The 23,450-nt window shown below is 43.1% G+C and overlaps 1 protein-coding gene across 2 annotated transcripts in view; it reads right to left on the reverse strand.

Moving 5' to 3' along the window:
* The window catches only part of LOC102272741 (neuronal acetylcholine receptor subunit alpha-7), a 142,237-nt gene extending 119,905 nt beyond the window's left edge, over window positions 1-22,332 (reverse strand). For both annotated transcript variants that reach the window (XM_005893727.2, XM_070358498.1), the window contains exons 1-2: window positions 22,212-22,332; window positions 21,822-21,961 (exon numbers count right to left, since the gene is read on the reverse strand). In XM_005893727.2, the coding sequence (XP_005893789.2) occupies window positions 21,822-21,961; window positions 22,212-22,257 (186 nt within the window). In that variant the 5' untranslated portion in view covers window positions 22,258-22,332. The remainder of the gene's footprint in view (window positions 1-21,821; window positions 21,962-22,211) is intronic.
* Window positions 22,333-23,450: the final 1,118 nt, after the last annotated feature.

Consider the following 23,450-nt stretch of genomic DNA (forward strand, 5'->3'; position numbering starts at 1 on the left):
TCCAGGACATGGCAGTGAAAGTGTTGAATTCTAACCACTGGACCACCAGGGAATTTCAAAAAAAATTTTAATAAGGATTGGCTCAGACATTTTTGTAAGACTTGGCTCACACAGAACTGGCAGCATAGTCCTATAATCCACCATCTGGAAAGCCAGGAGAGCTGATGGTGTGACTCAGTCCAAGTCCAAAGGCCAATGGTGTCAGTGTCCCCCAGGACTGTGAAGCTGGAAGGCCCATGAAACATGAGCTCTGATGTGACAGGGCAGGAGAAGATGAGCAAATCAGCCCTCGCTCTGCCTTTTTGTTCTATCAGGACCTAAGTAAGTTGCATGAGGCCCACCTGCTTGGATAAAGGTGATCTTTACTCAATTCACATGTTAATCTCTTCCATGATCTCAGCCACAGTCAGCTCCTGGTCTTGTTTTTGCTGACCCCATCTTTGGCTGCAAAGAATAAAAATCAATCTGATTTCGGGGTTGACCATCTAGTGATGTCCATGTGTAGAGTCTTCTCCTGTGTTGTTGGAAGAGGGTGTTTGCTATGACCAGTGCATTCTCTTGGCAGAACTCTGTTGGCCTTTGCTCTGCTTCACTCTATACTCCAAGGCCAAATTTGCCTCTTGACTTCCTACTTTTGCATTACAGTCCCCTATAATGAAAAGGACATCTTTTTAGGGTGTTAGTTCTAGAAGGTCTTATAGATCTTCATAGAACCGTTCAGCTTCTTCAGCATTACTGGTCAGGGCATAGACTTGGATTACCATGATATTGAATGGTTGGAAACCAACAGAGCATTCGGTTGTTTTTGAGGCTGCATCCAAGTACTGCATTTCGGACTTTTTTGTTGACTATGGTGGCTACTCCATTTCTTCTAAGTGATTCTGGCCCACAGTCGTAGATATAATGGTCACTAGAGTTAAATGCACCCATTCCAGTCCATTTTAGTTTGCTGATTCCTAAAATGTCAACGTTCACTCTTGCCATCTCCTGTTTGATCACTTCCAATTTGCCCTGATTCATGGACCTAACATTCCAGGTTCCTATGCAATATTGCTCTTTACAGCATCGGACCTTGCTTCCATCACCAGTCACATCCACAACTGGGTGTTGTTTTTGCTTTGGCTCCGTCTCTTCATTCTTTCTGGAGTTATTTCTCCACTGATCTCCAGTAGCAATATTGGGTACCTACCAACCTGGGGAGTTCATCTTTCAGTGTTTTATCCTTTTGCCTTTTCATACTGTTCTTGGGGTTCTCAAGACAGGAATACTGAAGTGGTTTGCCATTCATTCCCTTCTCCAGTTGATCATATTTTGTCAGAACTCTCCACCATGACCCGTCCGTCTTGGGTGGCCCTACGTGGCATGGCTCATAGTTTCATTGAGTTAGACAAGGCTGTGGTCCATTGTGATTAGATTGGTTAGTTTTCTGTGATTGTGGTTTTCAGTCTGTCTGCCCTCTGCTGGAGAAGGATTAGAAGGTTATGAAAGCTTCTTGATGGGATAGACTGACTGAGGGGGATACTGGATCTTGTTCTGATGAGCAGGGTAAATATTTAATCCAATTTTCTGTTGATGAGTGAAGCTGTGTTCCCTCCCTGCCATTTACCTGGGCCAAACTATGGTGGAGGTAATGAAGATACTGGTGACCTCCCTCAAAAGATTCCATGCATGTACTGCTACAGTCCATGCCCCCAACCCTGCATCAGGCCACCAGTGACCCACGCCTTCACGGGAGACTCCTGGACACCCACAGGCAAGTCTGGGACAGTCTCCTGTGGGGTCACTGCTTTTTTCTCCTGGGTCCTGGTGCACAAGGTTCTACTGTGCCCTCCAAGAGTCTATTTCCCAGTCCTGTGTAAGTTCTGGCAGCTCTATGGTGGGGTTAATGGTGACCTCCAACAAGAGGACTTATGCCATAAGTCCTCAGTGGACTTATGGACTCAATGGACATGAGTTTGAGTAAACTCTGGGAGTTGGTGATGGACAGGGAGGCCTGGCGTGCTGCAGTTCATGGGGTCGCAAAGAGTCAGACATGACTGACTGAACTGAACTGAATCTCTTCCAGAAACTCCCTCAGAGACAAACCCAGATTTAGTGATTTATCAGCTATCCAGGCAACCCCTGAGCCCAGGCAAGTGACACACAGAATTAAGCATACCAGTGTTCCTGTTACGGCAAGATCCAATGCTGTGTCATCCTTAACATCTCCTGCTAGAGTTATTCCCAGTCTACTATTTCTACATCTGTCTATCTAGCTATTTTTGCCCTTCTAAGTACTTAAAGTCTTTCTCATGAATGTGGCATACTGCTGGAACTTTTTAAAGTGAACCTGGGGCACTGTTTTTAAGTAGGTGTGTCTACCCCTCTCACAGCTAAAAGAAATGCAAAAAGGCAAAACTGTGCCCAAAGATTGGCACAATAAAGGACAGAAATGGTATGGACCTAACAGAAGCAGAAGATACTAAGAAGAGGTTGCAAGAATACCCAGAAGAACTATACAAAAAAGATCTTCACGACCCAGATAACCACGATGGTGTGATCACTCACCTAGAGCCAGACACCCTGGAATGCTAAGTCAAGTGGGCCTTAGGAAGCATCACTAGGAACAAAGCTAGTGGAGGTGATGGAATTCCAGTTCAGTCAGTTCAGTAGCTCAGTCATATCCAACTCTTTGCAATTGTATGGACTGCAGCAAGCCAGGCCTCCTTGTCCATCATCAACTCCTGGGGTTTACTCAAACTCAGGTCCGTTGAGTTGGTGATGCCATCCAACCACCTCATCCTCTGTTGTCCCCTTCTCCTCATGCCTTCAATCTTTCCTAGCATCAGGATCTTTTCCAATGAGTCACTTCTTCAAAGATCAAAATATTGGAGTTTCAGCTTCAGCATCAGTCTTTCCAATGAATATTCAACACTGATTTCCTTTAGGATGGACTGGTTGGATCTCTTTAGGTATGACCTAAACCAAATCCCTCATGATTCTACAGTGGAAGTGACAAACAGATTCAAGGGATTAGATCTGATAGACAGAGTGCCTGAAGAACTATGGATGGAGGTTAGTGACATTGTACAGGAGGCAGGGATCAAGACCATCCCCAAGAAAAAGAAATGCAAAAAGGTAAAATGGTTGACTGAGGAGGCCTTTCAAATAGCTGTGAAAACAAGAGAAGCCAAAGGCAAAGGAGAAAAATAGGAAAGATATACCCATTTGAATGCAGCATTTCAAAGAATAGCAAGGAGCAACAAGAAAGCCTTCCTCAGTGATCAACGCAAAGATAGAGGAAAACAATAGAATGGGAAAGACTAGATATCTCTTCAAGAAAATGAGAGATACCAAGGGAAACATTTCATGCAAAGATGGAATTCCAGTTGAGCTATTTCAAATCCTAAAAGATGATGCTGTAAAAGTGCTGCACTCAATATGCCAGCAAATTTGGAAAACTCAGCAGGGGCCACAGGACTGGAAAAGGTCAGTTTTCCTTCCAATCCCAAGGAAAGGCAATGCCAAAGAATGCTCAAAGTATGACACAACTGCTCTCATCTCACACGCTAGCAAAGTAATGCTCATAATTCTCCAAGCCAGGCTTCAAAAGTACATGAACCATGAACATCCAGATGTTCAAGCTGGATTTAGAAAAGGCAGAAGAACCAGAGATCAAATTGCCAACATCTGTTGAATCATCGAAAAAGAGAGTTCCAAAAAAACATCTACTTCTGCTTTATTTACCATGCTAAAATCTTTGACTGTGTGGATCACAACAAACTGTGGAAAATTCTTCAAGAGACAGGAATCCCAGACCACCTGGGCTGCCTCCTGAGAAATGTGTATGCATATTAAGAAGCAACAATTTGAACTGGACATGGAACAACAGACTGGTTCCAAACTGGGAAAGGAGTATATTGTCAAGGCTGTATATTGTCACCCTGCTCCTTTAACTTATATGCAGAGTACATCATGAGAAACGTTGGGCTGGATGAAGTACAAGCTGGAATCAAGATTGCCGGGAGAAATATCAATAACTTCAGATATACAGATGACACCACCCTTATGGCAGGAAGCAAAGAACTATAAAGAGCCTCTTGATGAAAGTGAAAGAGGAGAGTGAAAAAGTTGACTTAAAACTCAACATTCAGAAAACTAAGATCATGGCATCTGGTCCCATCACTTCATGGCAAATAGATGGGGAAACAATGGAAACAGTGAGAGATTTCGTTTTTTTGGGCTCCAAGATCACTGCAGATGGTGACTGCAGCCATGAAATTAAAAGATGCTTGCTCCTTGGAAGAAAAGCTATGACAAACCTAGACAGCATATTAAAAAGCAGAGACATTACTTTGTCAACAGAGGTCCATCTAGTCAAGGCTATGGTTTTTCCAATAGTCGTGTATGCATGTGAGAGTTGGACTATAAAGAAAGCTGAGCACCAAAGAATTGATGCTTTTGAACTGTGGTGTTGGAGAAGACTCTCAATAGTCCCTTGGACAGCAAGGGGATCCAACCAGTTCATCCTAAAGGAGATCAGTCCTGAATATTCATTGGAAGGACTGATGTTGAAGCTGAAACTCCAATACTTTGGCCACCTGATGCACATAACTGACTCACGTGAAAAGACACTGATGCTGGGAAAGATTGAAGGCGGGTGGAGAAGGATGAGATGGTTGGATGGCATCACTGACTCAATGGACATAAGTCTGAGTAAACTCCAGGAGTTGGTGATGGACAAGGAGGCCTGGCATGCTGCAGTCCATTGGGTCTCAAAGAGTTGGACACGACCGAGCAACTGAACTGGACTGACTCATTTCACAACAGAATGATGATGGATGAGACTGGCCTCGTTTCTGTCATCATGTGTTGTCATTTCCCCACAGCATTTTGTTGTGCTTTTTAAAATCATTTCTAAATATTATTGGAATGTTCCAATGTTTTTGTTTCATTTTCTTTACAAGATTTGAAAGTTTCAGAATATTTTTCCACTTGCATAGTGGTTATTTAAAAATTTTGAAAACATATTTTCACTTACATTTACATACACACACACATACATGTACATACAAACATATGTATGTATACAGAGTCATTAAAAAGCAGAGATATTACTTTGCCTACAAAGGTCCATCTAGTCAAAGCTATGGTTTTTCCAGCAGTCATGTACAGATGTGAGGGCTGGACAATAAAAATGGCTAAGCACTGAAGAAATGATGTCTACAAACTGTGGTGCTGGAGAAGACTCTTGAGAGTCCCTTGGACTTAAAGGAGATCAAACCAGTCTATGCTAAAGGAAATCAATCCTGAATATTCATTGGAAGGACAGATACTGAAGGTGAAGCTCCAATACTTTGGCCACCTGATGCAAAGAGCTGACTCATTGGAAAAGACCCTGATGCTGGAAAAGATTGAAGGCAGAAGGAGAAGGGCACAAAAGAGGATGAGATAGTTGGATGGCATCACCAACTGAATGGACATGAGTTTGAGCAAACTCCAGGAGATGGTGAAGGACAGGGAAGCCTGGCAAGCTGCAGTCCATGGGGTCGCAAAGAGTTGGACACCACTGAGTGACTGAACAACAACAACAACACGTATAGAAAGATATGTATACGTGGGTTACAGACTACTATCAATATTTCAGGCATGGCTGTTTGACAATTAGGCTTGATGGACATTTTTTCTGATCTCTTACAAGTTTTTCTTACATCCCACTTAGTTTCGGGTTTGTTTTGTTTTGTTTTGTTTTTTTCATTACTGGAATACATTATCCAGCAATGCTTTCAGATAATATATGGGTGGTAAAATCTGGATCCACGCGTATTTGAAAATTCTGTTTTTCTACTTGGCTCTGTAGAGATTTGGGGATAATAATTTCTCACTTGAGCTATGATATTACAGACCATGTCTTTTCAAATCCCAGATTTTTCTGATAAAACCAGAGATGTCATTTTGGCAATTATTTTCAGCAAGTGATTTTCCCTCTGTCCTGGATGAATTTAAGGTTTTTGTTTTTTTTTTTCCCCATATCCCTGGTGTACTGAAATTGAAGTGTTCAATGAGTCTTTTACATTAAGTTTTTCATGCTTTCCTTGAACTCTAGAAGCTTTTTTTAAAAAGATCCTTTCTTTATATTTTTACTTTCCATTTGGTCAGTTATCTCTTTCTGAAATATTTTCTAGACTCAAGTCAGAATTTATTTCAATGCCTACTGTCAATCCATGGTTTCCAAATAGCGTTTCCCACTGAAGGGTTTCTTTGTAAAAGCAGATTCAAGCCTGGAGTGAGCAGTACAAGATAGCCTTGCGATACCTCATTTAATTTTGTTCTAGAAAACAGAGTAACATCAAGGATCAGAGAGAGCTTACCAAAAGACACAGGAGTCACCTTGATAATCTGAGCATCAGAAACAAAAATAAGTAGAATGAAATAATATATATCAAATATCCCCCAAAATAATTCAAATCATTATAATAAAATCTCACTGGTCATCTACTATTTGAGTGTCTTGAATACTCCATAATATGTTCAAAAATTTAAAAAAAGCAAAAATATCCCCAAACAGTAAAAATATGAAAAATGCCTGGGTTCAAGTCCCCAAATCTTCTCTGCTTAGACAAGAATGGTCCTAATAATATAGCACTTTGTTCACAGGACCACACGTGTTGATACACACCTAAAAAATGACCTATTAGCAGGGGAGATAGGCCCTGAATCCCCCTAGCCCAGGTTACATCTACCATCCTTTCCAGATTTCTTACAGACATGATGATAAACCCAGGAGTCTCATTTTCCTCCAAAAGAGCAGCATTTCTGAAACAGGTGCAATCTTTCCAATCCAGACAAATCCATACCATGTATTCCATCTTGCTATTCCTTTCCTCTATCTAAGACAAGTTTCAAGCCCTTTAAAAGTATTTCTTTCTAATGCTGTGTGCTTTTAAAGTGATAATAAAAAAAAAAAAAAAAAGCAGGGAGCCAGTGGAAAGCTGGTTTGTGGTAACACATCAATGACCAGCTGCTCCCTGTGCAGATGCAAACCACCACTGGAAAGGAAACACATTTCCTGTCATGAGTATTCATTCCCTTTCAGTTTTTAATTTAATCCACTGCCTATAATTTCCCCTGTCATCAACAATGAAGGTGCCATCTGCACATTGTTGCTTTAATGCCTGCTCAATGGTTATTGACAAAGGAGCGTCCTGGTCCGTGGCCATCACATTAATTGTTCCACACATGGAACAGGAGATGGGGTCCAACTGGTCTGATGCCCTTCAAAGGAAGAAAGGAGGTAAGGGGGACCTTCCTGCAACCGAGTGCCAGTCCAGCTCCTGGTACAGAGAGCTGCCTTCAATGCTTCTCACTCCTGAGACCAGGTGTCAGTACAGACCACTCCTTTCAGAGAAAAGCCTCTGGTGCAGTTTCCATTCACTCTGGGACTGTAAAACACAAGACCACAGATACAAAGGACAAACCAGATTCAGAGAGATTCCCCTCTGTTTAAATATCTATGCTGCAGGCATTTTACCTAGTTGAAAAATAAAAAGTGTCTCCTGACTCCAATTGCCTATAGGATGTGTCCCCGAAGACTAGCCAGAAGCACTTGAATGTTTGAAAATATTGCGATTCTCTAGGCTTTGTCTGTTTTTATCAGCGTGTCTGTTATTTTTTAGTTTCCATCAAGGAATTTTGTTGATCCTCAATCTCCAGATACTTCAGGCAAATACAAAACATTATCCTCAATGATTCATTCACAATTTGATGCGTAACCACAACATTTAAAGCAAAAATAAATTTTAAAACAGTAACATTCTTGGTTTTATTTAAAACAAACAAACAAAAAAACCTTGTGAAGAAGTTTTTTAATGTTTTCTCTTAAGTGTTTTAAAGCTTTTGACCAATTGATTTTTAAGACCCATACAATGTTTCATTTATTATATAAGCCATAAGTATAAAGTCAAGATTTTTCAAGTTAACATACCAAAAAGTTCACTACCTCACACAGGCTGCTTTTGAAAATAGTCAGTAGAGAACATTTTAAGTTGCTTAAGACACTTTGGGGAAATTTTATTTTTCTCCAGTGTCAGATTATAAGCATCCAAACAAAAATAAAAACAGAAAATCCATCTCCGTCTTGTTTGTGAGCCATCAACATCCATCATGAGACCCTGCCTTGAGGTATACCTGCCAGCCGCAATGAATAAGCTCATCCTGAAAAGACTATCTCTACCAAAAGATTCCCAATAATTGGACTTTAATCCTAACAAGAGTCCAAAACTATTTGATATTTTAATAGGTTTCTTACAGTAACTGCCTCTCCTTCTACAGGGGCCACAATAAAGAAAACATTCATTTACATTTAAATAATCATAAATGTAAGATGTATATTAAAATGCTCATTCTCTCAGTTCTTGATTGCCCAGGTGTTCACTGCTCAATCAGTTTAAAGGAACACAAATATCAAAATGATATTGCGGCAATGTAGATATGGATCTATGAATCAAATAATGAATTAAAAATACAAAATAACATATTTTTGCCCATTGGCTTAGTTGCTGATAAGAGTATCCTGTAAGGTTCTAGCTTAAGATGTCAGCTTATACCCATCTATTTCCCCTCTGCCCTCAAGACTACTGAAATTAAAATGCAGGAGAGAAATGGTATGCCAATGAAAAAAATGTTGCCTGCTGTATCAGTAAACAAAGATGTTACAGCTATCAAGCCACCCCATTTTAGCCACCCCTGATGGTGAGCCATGAGGGAATTCAGGAACGGAAACAGGATGCCTGCCATCAAGCAGTCAGTGACTGCAGCCACCCCCAGTGGTACACCCTCAAGGGACTTTGGATGAGAAAGCCCAGGATCCTGGCCCCAGAGAGCTGAGGTGCATATGAAAGGAATGACTTCAGTGAGCCCAGACTCTTGCATCTTCCCATACAGAGAAAAGTGCTAAATTCCTGAACTTGAGATGTCTGGTTTTCTTTAGTTAACAGTAATCCTCTGATGTACTGACTACCTGGTCTTTGTTGCAAAACTCCTATAAACCTTGGCTCCTCCCTTGCTGTGCTGTGTTGTTCAGCTGTGTCCGACTCTTTGTGACCCCATGGCCTGTAGCCCATCAGTCTCCTCTGTCCACGGGATTCTCCAGGCCAGAGTACTGGAGAGGGTGGCTTCTCCCCTACCTCTTTGGAAAAGTCCCTTAGACCTGAGATCCTGTCTTCTGGACTTTAAGTCCTCTGTTCTGTCCACCAAATAAAGCATAATTCTCAACTTTCGGGTTGTGTTTTTTTTTTTTTTTTCCAGATAACAGGTATAAACTCCCCAAAAGAAAGAGAATGGGAATGAGGCCATAAAAAGACAAGATATTTCAACACATCACAAGAAGAGAGCACACACACAGAGGCTTGGTGACTGCAAAAGCCAACGAAGGAAGACCTGTGCTCAACTTTGAGTAGGGGGCTGCAGGGTAGAGGGAGCAGGTCTGCCATGTAGAAGCCCACAGATTTCAGAAGTGCCCTGAGTCCAGAGAAGGGCAGGGAGTACGGACTGGAGCTGTCACAGGTGAATTCAGAGGAAGCTTTGTCAACTCCCTCCTGACAATAACAAACTACCAGGTTTCTCCTCACTCCATAGAGTCAAAACTCAAACAAACTGATCTGATCAGTGAGTGCTATACAGAAGAACATAGGAGCCACTCCAAAACCTGCCTCCTAAGTCCTGGATGGGTGCCCGGTGCTATGAGCCTAACATTCATGGGATTCCCAAGGCTTAGCTGTGCCCTCCCCTAAAAGCATAAACTATCTCATTAATGTTTTTTAATGTTTTCTACTTGTTACATCCTTAATAATTTAGGAATACTAGGTGCAGTGAGGTATCTTACTAAAATCAATGTTCCCTGCACCATTTACTTTTTAAAGGTGACCACTGGAAAATGTAAAATCACATCTGGGGCTGACATTACATTTGTATTGGACAGCCCTGAATTAGGAAACAAAGCAGCTCATGTGAAAAGAGATGCCTTTGGAGCAAAGCATTCAGTCCTTGAGCATTGTGGGTCCTCAAAAATGTAATAGGCCCCCTCTGATACAGCACTTCTACTAATGTTTCTGTTTCCTAATATAAAAATAAGAAGAGATATTAAGAATCAGAGGAACTTTAGAAAGTCTTGACAAATACATAGTAAAAATAAATAGAAAGGCAAAGTAAATAAATAAGCAAAATTAAAAGGGGAGGAAAATGACCCTAGAAGAAATAACATTGCTCAGTTTAAAACAAATGAACTACAAAAGTAAAGAAGGAAAGGACAACCCTCCAACCAGTACTCCCAGAGAAAGAGGGCCCAGTGTACAAAAGACAGGAACGGTGGAAGGAGGACCTGCTGGATGTACAGCGTGACCGAAGACATCGGGATAACAAGGTACAGTAAGATTTGGTGAAGAAGGTAAAAAGGAGACCATCTGAGCTTGACCCCAAATCAGGTGACACCAGGCACACACGACCCCAATGAATGACACAGAAACACGGCACTGAACCCACAGAGAAGAAAACAGGGGCTCAGAAAAACGGCTTTGCCGAGAACAGCGCTGACGCTCTCACAAAATCGTGAGGGCTGTTTTTTTTCCCCCAAGTCAAATCAAGCTACTGTCAAGTTACAAAGAAGTTAAATATGACTGTGCTGTGCTCAGCTGGTAAAGAATCCGCCTGCAATGCGGGAGACCTGGGTTCGATCCCTGGGTTGGGAAGATCCCCTGGAGAAGGGAAAGGCTGCCCACTCCAGTATTCTGGGCTGAAGAATTCCACGGACTGTACAGTCCATGGGGTTGCAAAGAGTTGGACATGACTGACTGACTTTCACACTCACACACACGCACACAGAATAGAATGTAAATGTTACCAATGTGGACATGGAAGGACTTCAAGGGAAGCAGGGGCAGAACAGGAGTGATTACAGAGAAGGAAAGCTGCGTCCAGGATTCCAGGCAACAGAAATGGCAAGAAGCTTTTTTCCTTTTTTCAACAAGTGAGTCTGTAGATATAATTAGGATTACTATAATTTTTAAAATTGATTAACACTGGTTTTCTTTTCAACTTAAGTATAGTTGATTTAAAATGCTGTGTTAGTTTCTACTGTAAAGTGATTCAGTTACACACATATGAATTCTTTACCATACTTTTCCATTATGTTTTATCAGAGGATACTGAATATAGTTCCCTGTCCTACACAGTAGGATCTTGTTGTTTATCCACTCTATCTATAATAGTTTCAAACCCCTCCCCCTTGGCAACGCCAACCCCTTTTGGCAAGTTAGTTCTTTATGTCTGTAAGACTGTTTCCGTTTCTTAGGTATGTTCACTTGCGCCGTATTTTAGATTTCACATGTAAGTGATATCACAAAATTGCTGTATAACATGTAAGTCTGATGTACACAACATTACATTTCCACTCCTGTACACACTCCAGCAGGCTCACCACTAGAAGTTTAATTTCCGTCTGCCACCACCTGCTGACCCCCTTTACCTGTTTTGTACTTTTGAAGGTGCAAACGTGAGCAGCGGAAGAAGTGAGACCAGAGGTAAGAGGGGAGGAGAGGAGAGCTGTGAATGAGCTGAGTTCAAACCTATCATAATAGGAAGTCACAGAAATGGGTAAAGTTGATCAATCCAGGAAGGGGTGATAAGATTACTAAAATACTGTCATATTGGTGTCATAACCAGAAACAGAGGCAACTAAATGTATCTGGGTAAGGCAATGGCACCCCACTCCAGTACGCTTGCCTAGAAAATCCCATGGATGGAGGAGCCTGGTAGGCTGCAGTCCATGGGGTCGCTCAGAGTCGGACACGACTGAGCGACTTCGCTTTCACTTTCCACTCTCATGCATTGGAGAAGGAAATGGCAACCCACTCCATTGTTTTTGCCTGGAGAATCCCAGGGACGGGGGAGCCTGGTGGGCTTCCGTCTATGGGGTCGCACAGAGTCGGACACGACTGAAGCGACTTAGCAGCAGCAGCAGCAGCAGCAGCAGCATGGAGAGGGCCCAGGGCTTTTCAGAAATCCTTTATTATTGGCTCTGTAAATGCTGCATCTTATTGGCATTTATTTGTGTTTGTATTACAACAAACCTTTACTTACAAAAATAGGCAGTGGGCAGATTTTAACCTGTAGGCTATAGTTTGTAATCACTGCTTTGTTTTTTACTACTTTGCACCTGCTAACCCCAAACTCTCAATCCATCCCCCACCCTACTTGGCAACAAGTCTGTTCTCTATGTCTGTGAGTCTGTTTCTGCTTCGTAGACAGGGTCACGTGTCATAAGAAAAATGTCATAGTCCTGGCATTTTCTCCATATCATGGACACACTAAAATAACTGAAATGTCTCTCTGGGGGCAGACAAAGTGGATAATACAATGCCTAAAGCAACAAGGTTCACCAATCACGCAATCATTATACTAACAATCCTTTAATTAGCCTTGAAAAACAAAATAATCATCAGTCTGGAGTCCCATGTGAAGGTAAAGTAACAACAAAAAGCCTCTAAATGCAAATATACAGAAAAGTATCTTCATGAACTTGAGGAAGGGAAAGATTTTTCTAAAGATAACATAATAAGCACTAAACATAGAAGAAAAGAATTACAAAATCAGGCAATTAAGAATTTCTGTTCATCTAAAGATACAATTTATCTGTAAGCATGTGTGTGCACGCTAAGTCACTTCAGTTCAGTTCAGTCGCTCAGTCGTGTCCAACTCTTTGCAACCCTATGGACTGTAGCCTGCCAGGCACCTCTGTCCATGGGATTCTCCAGGCAAGAATACTGGAGTGGATTGCCATGCCCTCACCTAGGGGATCTTCCTGACCCAGGGATCATCGAACCCTGTCTCTCACATCCTGCATTGGCAGGCAGGTTCTTGACCACTAGCGCCACCTGGGAAGCCCATCTGTAAGCATGTGAAGTATGAAAGTCACTCAGTCATGTCCGACTCTTTGCGACGCCACGGACTATACGGTCCATGGAATTCTCTGGGCCAGAATACTGGAGTGGGTAGCCTTTCCCTTCTCCAGGGGATCTTCCCAACCCAGGGATCAAACCCAGGTCTCCCACATTGCAGGTGGATTCTTTACCAGCTGAGCCACAAGCATATTCTACTTCAATTAAGAGTTTATGAAAAAGAGAAAGAACACGAAAAGAGTGGAAAGACCAGCCAGGGTCAGAGAAGATACTTGCAAAAAACTTTTTACAAAGGGCTCAAGTTCATAAAATAGAAAAACACATACAAATCCTAACAAGGAAAGAACAAAACCACACACACATAAAGGGATAGCCAGGCCCTTAGATGGCATGTCTAAGATAAAAACAGGCAAGATAAAAACAGGCCAGAGACATGAATAAACACTTTGTAAAAGAAGATGATATCCAAGTGGAAAATTAAGAAATGAAAATGTCCTCAACTTTATTGGTAATCAGGAAACCACTAATTAAAAACACAAGGAAATATCACTCCCCACCCACTAGAATGGTAAATTTAAAAGACTAAAATACAAAGTGTGGGTGATTATGCAGAACAAGAAGAATTTTTCAGACACTGCTGGTGAGAATGTTAATTGGTATAATCATTTTGAAAAGGTTTTGGCTTCATCTGGAAAAGTTAAAGACATGCCATCTAAGGGCCTGGCTAGTCCGTTCCTATGTATATACACGTGATAGAAATACATAAATGTGTGCATCAAAAGACGTGTACGGTTGGAATATTCATGCAGTGTACTTCACAAGAGTCCAAAAACTAGAAACAACTTACAAAAACCTCCATGAACAGAATAACAAATCACGCTACATCCACCCAATAAAAATGAATAAACTGCAGCAACAGGCAAGAACTTGGGTGACTCTCACAAAAATAAAAGTGAACAAAAGCAAACAAAATACACACTATGTTCTCGTGTGATTCCATCTATACAGAGTCCCAGAGAAGGGCAAAATTAAACTCTGATGCTTGACATTATGCTGTGGTTTTCCAGTATACAAAAAGGGGGAAAAGAGTCATCTTGGGTGGCAGTTACCTGCATGGGTTCACTGTGACAATTCATTGAGCTGGTTTTGATATTTTGCCACACAGGGGACCCGTATTACAATGCAATTCAAAGTTCAAAATGACTTCTCAAATGAAATCTGTCTAAGAGCTAGCCAGCGTATTAAAGGTTACTTCAAATGTCAATAAAACATCTTAAGGAAAACAGTGAATAAATGAATGTTTCTGGACCAGTGATTTCAATTGTAAATGTTATCAATTTGAGTTTAATCAATCAGTGAGCAGACTTGGCTTAATTTGCTTAGTCTGAGCCCCTCCATATAACACATTGTTTGTGAGCTTCTGAAGACAGATGCAATAGAATAAAAAACTGTTTTACGATTCTAAAGTTTCAAAACACCTGGAGCTCAACCTGACCACTTGGCCTTCTCTCCACAAAACAAAACAAACACATTTTTTCTTGCTCAGAAATACCTCTTTTACCCCAAGACAGGAATCTTTACTGACAATTTGCCCTCAATGATTCCAGAATAAATTTCCCATGCTGGGAATCATCTCACAGGTGGCCCTCCTTAACCATGGCAGCAACCACCCCCCTACCCCGCCCACTCCCACCTGCACTGGGGCACTGGTCAGCCCATTCTTCTACGGCCTGACTCTGAGTCCGGAGTCAGCCCCATGTCCAGGCCTCTCCCACTACCCCGCTGGACTTTAAACAATTTCTTACTTAATTTCACATTAGTTTCAGTCACTTGCTTGGCTCTCTGGAAGTTGTGACTCTGAGGCTTTTTGCTATAACTTCTAGTTTTTTCTCTTGGAAACTTAACAAGCATATTATGTGATATCTTGTGACATCCAAAAAAAAAAAACATTCAATAAAGAGAGATAAGAGTAATAGGTGTGTGTGTGTATGTGTGTGTTAATACACACATAAATGTGCACATGCAAGTTTTAAATGGTTTTGGTTTTTACTTTGAGGGCTCTTTTTCTAAAACAGTTTATAGCTGATGTGGAATGCAAATAAGGAAATCACTGAAATAAAGAGAATGAGAATTAGAAGTTTCAGATTAGTTTCTTCTCTAAGGAGTAAAACTCTACCTAATCCTGATAAATCAATAAGTGAGCAGAGATTTTCACTAGCATCTCTCCATGACAAGATCATTTCTCTTCCTTTAACAGCATGTCAGGGATGAATCAGGAGCTTTGAGAGAACTAAGCCTTTGGGAATATCTTCAGGACTAGACTTGAAAGGCAACATTTACAAGAAAGCGTCCTTTAGTGAAAGTGCCCATAATCCCCAGTCTATAAAGCTAAAAGAATTTTGTACCTTTATGTCCCAGAGCCATAAAGAGGTTTAATAGGGGTACAATTTCTACCATAATAAATCTGGATCAATTATAAAGATGCATTACAAACAAGTTTTAATTTAGAATTTCAGTTCTGCTACCTGCGATGAAAGAAATTAAAGAAAGCTGAGCACTGAAGAATTGATGCTTTTGAACTGTGGTGTTGGAGAAGACTCTTGAGAGTCCCTTGGACAGCAAGCAGATCCAACCAGTCCATCCTAAAGGAAATCAGTCCTGAATATTCAATGGAAGGACTGATGCTGAAGCTGAAACTCCAATACTTTGGCCACTTGATGCGAAGAACTGACTCATGTGAAAAGACCCTGATGCTGGGAATGATTGAAGGCGGGAGGAGAAGGATGGGATGGTTGGATGGCATCACCGACTCAATGGACATGAGTTTGAGTAAGCTCTGGGAGTTGGTGATGGACAGGGAAGCCTGGTGTACTGCAGCCCATGGGGTCGCAAAGAGTCGGACACGACTGAATGACTGAACTGAACCCACAGTGATGAACTAGGTAGTTCGCACCCACTCTGCAGCGAGAACAACTGGGAAAATACAATGAGAAATACAGTCAGAAAGAATAGGGCAATGAGGAACAGCAGAGCCAACGTCCAAGAAAGGGAGGGAAGCTTAGAGAATAACAGGGTCGGGGGCCACTTTTCCAGATCCATGTGATGATTTCTAAAGCAATGCCTAGGAGGCCAAAAGTTAAAGCAAATCTTGGCAGACTCAAGAGCTGGCAGGACATAGTGGGGTTCAAGGTCTACAGAATAGAGGGAAGACCTTGCTAAGTTCTCTATATTCACACTCTAGAATGTATATGCAAAATTGAGAAACAAACCAGCCCTCTTAGGAAGGGAAGCCCAAGTCGTCCTCTTCTCAGTCACTAACTGGATTAAGGTGATTTGTGCTTGCTGGTACCTATAGCCTGAGTGTTGGTCAGAAGCAAAAGTAAAACTGGAAGGAGGTATTGTCAAGTGTCAAGATCTTCAAATTATCTCTGTGATATTTCACATACAATATCTGAGACAACATAAAACACAACCAAGCTTTGAAGTAGCATTATGAATAATTTCAATCAATACTTTATAAGAGATTTCTAAGATAAAAATACGAATAGGGATCAAATAAACAGTGGTAGTGAGAGTTACATAATAGTGGGAAAAGAACACAATTTTAAAATTCAGTTTACCACTTGGCCTACTTGTGTCACTTTAAAAGTAATGCCTGCTAATATTGTTTAAAGTGCCATAATGATGTTATGCCATTTTAGTTTTTAAATATTTCTCTAAACAACCTATGAACACAGAGAAAAGACTGAAGTGCACCAGAAGGCCTTGAGTAATGGTGATTTGGATGACGTTTATCCCCCTGCAGTCCTTTTTTTAATTTGATTTCCTACACAAAACATGTATTTGTAGCTGTAAGAAACATCACTTATAAACACATTAGGATAATTAAATAATTGCACCTTGGGTTTTCTTCATAGACTGTCTTCAAGGTGTGCAATTTTTATAGCAAATATTTGATAATGTTAAGCTTGAGTTGTAGCATTTCACATAGTGGCCAGTAAACGTAAAATCTTAAGTCTGACAAAGCAGAGCAGAGCCACCAAGGGATTTCAGGTAACACACAAGCCCTCAGACGCTGGACTCCACACCCAGGCCTGCCTTCTGCAGCAGCAAACCCCAAATGCACAACCACTTAGTTCTGCTGTTCTTGTGACTAAAGTTTCTAAAATCTTGAATCTGCAATCCCAAATGTATAAAACAGCAAAAATCATTCTTGCATCACTGTGTATTATATATTTCTATATAATCATGTGTTGATTCTTATTATTCAGTTTAAATACCTTGCCTTCTGGACATGTTTTCCTAACTAGCACATTTATTTTATGCAAATCAACACTCAGAATGGCCTTTAGATATGTGTGTACAGACAAATGACTAAATGGAATGCAAAAGGAGAAATATTATGGAAACTGTTGGTAGTTTAGAATCTCACACTTGCATCACTTCAAAATGATTTCTTAGGTATTATCTCATTCCCAGCTCAGTTACAAGCTCATGTAGTGAATTAATAATCACTGTTAAGTCAGACTATGCAGTTAGGAATAATTTAGGTACCTTCAGTTAACAAATTTATCTATGTACCTACATAGAATTCTTACACACAGTTATATATCATAGACAGTATGCCCCAAAGGTCTCTGGAATCTGTCCTTGTCTCCACATTTCCACACTGACCATTACAGTTTTGACCTCTTCATCCTTTGCCTACATTATCTCATCTCTTTAATCTGTCCCACACATACACTGCCCTCAGCATCCTTGATCTAAACACAGATCTAGTAACGTCCCACCTCCGATTACAAATCCAACACCTTCTCACTTTCTACCTCGTGCCTCACTAAGGGGGCCTGATAGATAGCCAGAGGAGATCACAGCAGGTAAAACTATCCCTCTTTAAACACATGCTTTGTCTTTAAAAGTTTATGTACATTTTTTTCATTCATCTATAATTTATACCTGTTGGGTTGAATACAAATATTGTGCTTTGGACTGTTTCCATTTCTAGAAAAATATGCAGTGGCAAGCTGATCTTGCAGCTTCATGAATCCTCTGGCACACCACCACCACCAAAACCTCCTCATATCCTGGAAGATATACCCTGATGAGGGCCCAAGAGGAAATCTAAACTCTGCAGAGCCACTCGACATACCTTATGCTCAACATTTCTTCTGTCTATGGTATGAACTCACCTTAACCCTCCTACCAAAAGATAACCCCGTCCTTCATCTTACAAGGTGTGTTTCTAGAACATCATTCTTACAAAAGGGTATATAAGAGAAAGTTAGTAATTTGGTTAGTATGACATCCGTCTTTTAAAAACTCCCAACACACATAAGCACATTCAAGGTTCTGTAAAGCTTTGCAGCACAACTGCAGCCAAGATCAACTGGGAGCCAGTTTCCCACAGAACGCACCTTGCTGAGGGTATGGTGTCTTCCCACTCTCATTTTTCTTCATCCTGTTCGCCTCACCAGGAAAGCCCTCCATGTTTTCTCCAACTGGCAAACTCCTGCTCACCTTTAGAAATCTAATTCCTAGCCACCTGGCTGGAAGTAAATATTTCCTCCTAGGTGTGTCTGTGCCACATTTGCATTCAGGTATATGTGAGATACTCTTGAATTTACAGGTCAGTCTCCATAGGTAAGACTGTGAATTATAGAAGTAGAAATAATCCCTTAACCATGTATACATTCCCAGAATCTAGCAAAGTTCACAAGAAGATTTCAATAAAAAATATGTGTTGAATAAGCTGATGGACAGGTAAATAATCTTCCATGGAAATAAGACATGTAGAATCATACATTATCTCCCTGTTACTCCAGTTGGGAAATCTCTGCTGGCAGAAAGTGGAACAATAACAAGATTTGGAAGGAAAAGGGTCTCTAGAACAGCCCAGTCAGAATGGGCAAAGGACCTCTGGAACTGAATTTGTAAAGAGAACCTGATACCAGTTAGGGCTTGCTACATGAATCAGTCATGAGTCACTGTATCTCTGTCCAGGGTCCTGAGGGTCCGGCTGGAAAGCCCTGGCTCTGTCTCAAAACCAGACAGACTCAAGTCTGGCTGGAATACAAATGTTTGCATATTGCATTATTTCTGATATAGAGACTTCCTTTTCACTGTAATCTCAGGACAGTCACATTTAATCAGTTACACTCAAGTGGTTTAAATAAATTAAGCTGATTTTTTTTTCTACAAAAGAAGTTAAGGACTCTAAAGGAGGCTGGACATACAAAGGACTTGCCAGGCAGCTGTGCATGTTCTACACAGCCCTGCCTCTAACCATTGAGCAACCCTGGCCAAGAGACCACACCTTTCTAGGCACTGATGTCCCAACCTTTGAGTAGCTACATTATGAAGATATAGCAAATCTTCAGTGAATTACCAGTGTGTGGCAAGCGCTTTCTCTTATTTAATCCTCTCAAAACCCTGTGAAGTGGACATTATTCTCATTTTACACACAAGGAAACAGAGCTTGGAAAGTAAATTTGTTGAAGGCCACTCCATGACCTCACAGTATTGGCAAGCTGGGAAGTTCCACACATTCACAGCTAGATCCACGGTCAAGGTGAGACCAAAGCTTTCTCCCCTCCCACCCTCCTGTGACCTCTGGCTGCTGACAGTGGTCTTCATGAGCGCTTCTCTCTGCTATTGCAATGTTGATGACACACACTGCTTATAATTATTATTCTTAAAATCTTCTAACTTGACAAATGTTTGCATTTCACTATTTTAGTTGTCACATCATGTAACCCTAGTTTATACCCAAACTTTTCATAAAAGCCAAAATCTCTCATGTAATTTGACTCCTGAAAGGTGTCTTAAAGAGATGGAGGTACTAGGAAGAAGCCTGCAGCTTCCTGGTGAGTGGTCTTCTCTCCAAAAGAGACTGCGACAGCCTACAGCACGTGCTCCCCTTGGTCACTGCTCCCGCTCCCCGGCTGAGTAGCCACTGTCCCTCCACATCCCAAGCATCCAGCTCAAGGACCAGTCCAAGACCGGGAGTTGTGACACACACACAACCCCAGGCAAATAGCGTTGGGGCGGCTTTCATTTTCTCACCACTGTGTAGTGTGCCAGCTCACCTAGTCCTCTGTAATTTGCGTGCATGTGTGCATGTGTGTGTGTGTGTGTTGGGGGTGGGGGGTAATTTTGTTTTATTTAGATGAAAATGAACCCTGTCTTCTAACTTTACAGTCTCTCAAAGTTGCCTCCACAGTCATCACAATGACCGCTGAAGTGCTATCCTGTCCAAGGTATTAACAGGAAAGTACAGACTCAGAATGCTTGAGAAACTTGGCAAAGATCAACCAGGTTTCCCCTCTGGCTCGGCGGTAAAGAATCCTCCTACAACGCAGGAGGCACGGGTTAGATCCCTGGGTTGGGAAGATCCTCTGGAGGAGGACATGGCAACCAACTCTAATATTCTTTCCTGGAGAATCCCCATGTACAGAGGAGCCTGGCAGGCTACAGTCCATAGGGCTGAAGAGTTGGACATGACTGAATCAACTTAACATGCACACCTAAGACCAATCATCCAGAAATAAGCAGAGCCAGAACCTACCAAGGCTCCCAAGGACAAATCCTATGATTTCTAAAGTAACAGAGAAGCTGCTCCATAAAGTCTGCCTCCCCAAATGCCACAGGGCTTGCGCCCACCCCACCCATCCCCCAAAGCCTCTGAGATTCCATTTCTCTGCCCTGGCTCTGCTCAACACCAGGGCAGCTTTGTCAGCACCTCTTCCCCTAACCCCGTATCTCTGTCCTTTCCTTCTTCCTACAGTCCAAGCTCTCTAAACAGCAATTTTTGCCCTGGTAACCCACGGGACAGCACTTATCTGCTTTTACAGCTCTCCAGTGTGATAGTTTGTCCATGTCACTACACACACACTGAATATTTTGAAGCATAGGTCTAACTGTGGGATAGGAGGAACTACACATTTAACACAGGCGTCCTGTGGGAAAAGAAGCCATTCATCTTAGCAACTGTAACTAGATTAAATGATGCAACATACAACAGTTTAATAGAATAGGCACTCTTTATCTGCAGGATTATGAAATCTCACTGGTCTTCTTACACTTCTGGAGGTTCTTAGTACTTTCCACCTGTTGTAGTTTTTCTCACATTCCTTTCCTACCACATTCTCCCCTCCCTGGAACACCATCATCCCTGTATACTGCTCCAGAGCCGAGTCCAATGCTTTGTACAGGCTAGACACTGAAGCTCACTTATAATGACTTAAATGCTTTCATTAAATATTTGTACTGTATGAAGGATGTGCCAATGAAAAGTGAATATCCAAAGCAATCTAGAAGAGCAGAAGAACAAACTTATCCAGATTTTACACAGATCTGCCAATTGAAGTGAGCACTAATAAGTCTGCAAGAAGCCCGTGGGGCTGGAAGCTGTTGCCTGAACAAGCAGACAAGTGTATCCGGGCAGGGGAGCCTTGCTCATCTTCAGAGCAGAACCACCTGCATTAACCTCTCCAGGAAAGCAAACCATGCCCATTATTGGAACTGGGGAGGGGGTCTAAATGCTCACAGCTGGCCCTCTGCCTGGACAGACAAGTCAACTGCAAAGCCCAGGGCCAGACCGGTACCCAGGGAAGCAGGATAAAAGTCTAGAAATGCCTAAATTGACACCCATGTCAGACTGCAAGCCAATACTTATACCAGAAGGGGTACTAATGTGTGACCATTCGGACCTATTCTTGATGACTCCTGACTCAGGATGGAGATACTTTCACCCTGAGTTTCTAATCCGAGGGCAAGTCAGGTCTGAAGTACCAGCGCACAGGTGGCCTGGGAACGCCAGGTTTCTCCCTGGGCGGCTAGGGAAACCGAGGCACACGGCGGCGGGCAGGCCCGGGCCCGGCCGGAACTTACCACGTCCATGATCTGCAGGAGGCTCAGGGAGAAGTAGACTGTGAGCGGCAGCGAGTCGTTGGCCACCGGCCTCTCCAAGGGGTTGTAGTTCTTCACCAGGTCTTTGTAGAGCTTCCTCTGGAACTCGCCTTGCAGGGACACTTCGGGGAGAGGAAAGGAGAGACGCGCGGGCTGCTCAGCGAAAGCCGGCGGGAATGCGCCCCCTGCCCGCACCCCCAGCCGCCCAAGCATCGCAGCCCAGAAGTGCCGGGCTCGCCTTCCACCGGCAGCGCCTCCCGCTGCCCTTAGCAGCAGGCGCGAATCCCCAATCCCGTCCCCGGCGCGGGGCGCTCCGAGCCGCCTGGGATCCCACGGAGCAAGAGTGATGGGTGGAGAGATCGGCGGCTTTACCGTGCAAGATCGACGCTGCCAGCGCCAGGCACAGCGAGCCGCGCATGTTGGGGGCCGGAGCTGCGCGTCTCGGAAACCAGCCCTGGCCTGCGCCTGCGGCCGCAAAGCCGCCTCTCCCGGCTCGGCTGGCGCGCCTTTAAAAAGCCCAGCGCGCGCCCACGCCCCGACCGCCCCCGCGCGCCTCTCCACGTGACGAGCCCCGCCCCCGTCCCCCGCGCCCCTCCCCCCTCAGCCCGCCGCCCGACCCCAGCAGTAGGCGGCCGCGGGGGAGACAGTAGCCCAGAAGTCCAGGAGAGGCGCGCCACCTCCCAGCGTCCGTCTCCGCCGAGCGGTGCCCGCGTGCCCGAGGCTGTCAATGGCCAGGCTCTGTCTCTTCTGTCCTTTGTCCCCGGTCCGCTGGCCGCCACTCTTAGACAGAAGCCACGCCGGGTCGCTGGGAGAACGGTGGGACCCTTCTGAATCTGGCTCCCCAGGGCCCTGTCTCCACGCCAGCTGCTGGACGCAAAGCCCAGGAACCAGGCTCTTACAGGTTCGCGAGTCCACCCAAAGGAGAGGAGACGGACATGAGACAGGTCCCTCCTACCCCCGCGAGCCATGGTGGATATTCTTCCAGCAACCATTTGCTGGGCATCACCGGCCTGATTCTCAGATGGTTCTGGAGGTGTCCAGAGGAGAGCCGAAATCTGCCAGGGAAGCATTATTCAAGGAGACGCTGCAAAAGTGTGTGATGGAATTCCCAGTGTATATCTTCTTTATGTTTAGTTCTCTTTTAAAGGCAATTCAAAAGGTTGGGGGGGAAAAGTTAACTCTCAGCTCCTTGCCAGAGGACAGGCAAAAGTTGGTGGTGTGATCTAGGCTTTTTTTTTTTTTTTTAGCCAGCAAAAGGCCATTGCCAAGGGAAGCTTCTGAGCAGACACCAATCAAGAGGTCAGGGGCTTAATCATATCCCAGATGTTGAAGAGGGGGCCTGATTCTGGGAGAGGATGGAAGAGAGAATGCTGAGGACAGCCTTCAAAAGTGGTGGGTAAACTCTATCCCTTTTGCCCTCAGCGAGCATGTTGCAGAAGGCTGAGAGCCGAGGGGTCCCTGCACTCAGTTAGGTGGTCTGCAGCTCAGCTTCCTTAGGCCCCAGAGAATCCGAGCTCCACCAGATGTTAGGATCACTGTGGACCAGCAGAGGCAATGCCTGCATGTATGAATTGCATAAGGCCCAGAATTCTTGGATAGCACCAAAAACTA

This window comes from Bos mutus, chromosome 21, assembly GCF_027580195.1.
Source record: "Bos mutus isolate GX-2022 chromosome 21, NWIPB_WYAK_1.1, whole genome shotgun sequence".
Taxonomy (NCBI): Eukaryota; Metazoa; Chordata; class Mammalia; order Artiodactyla; family Bovidae; genus Bos; species Bos mutus.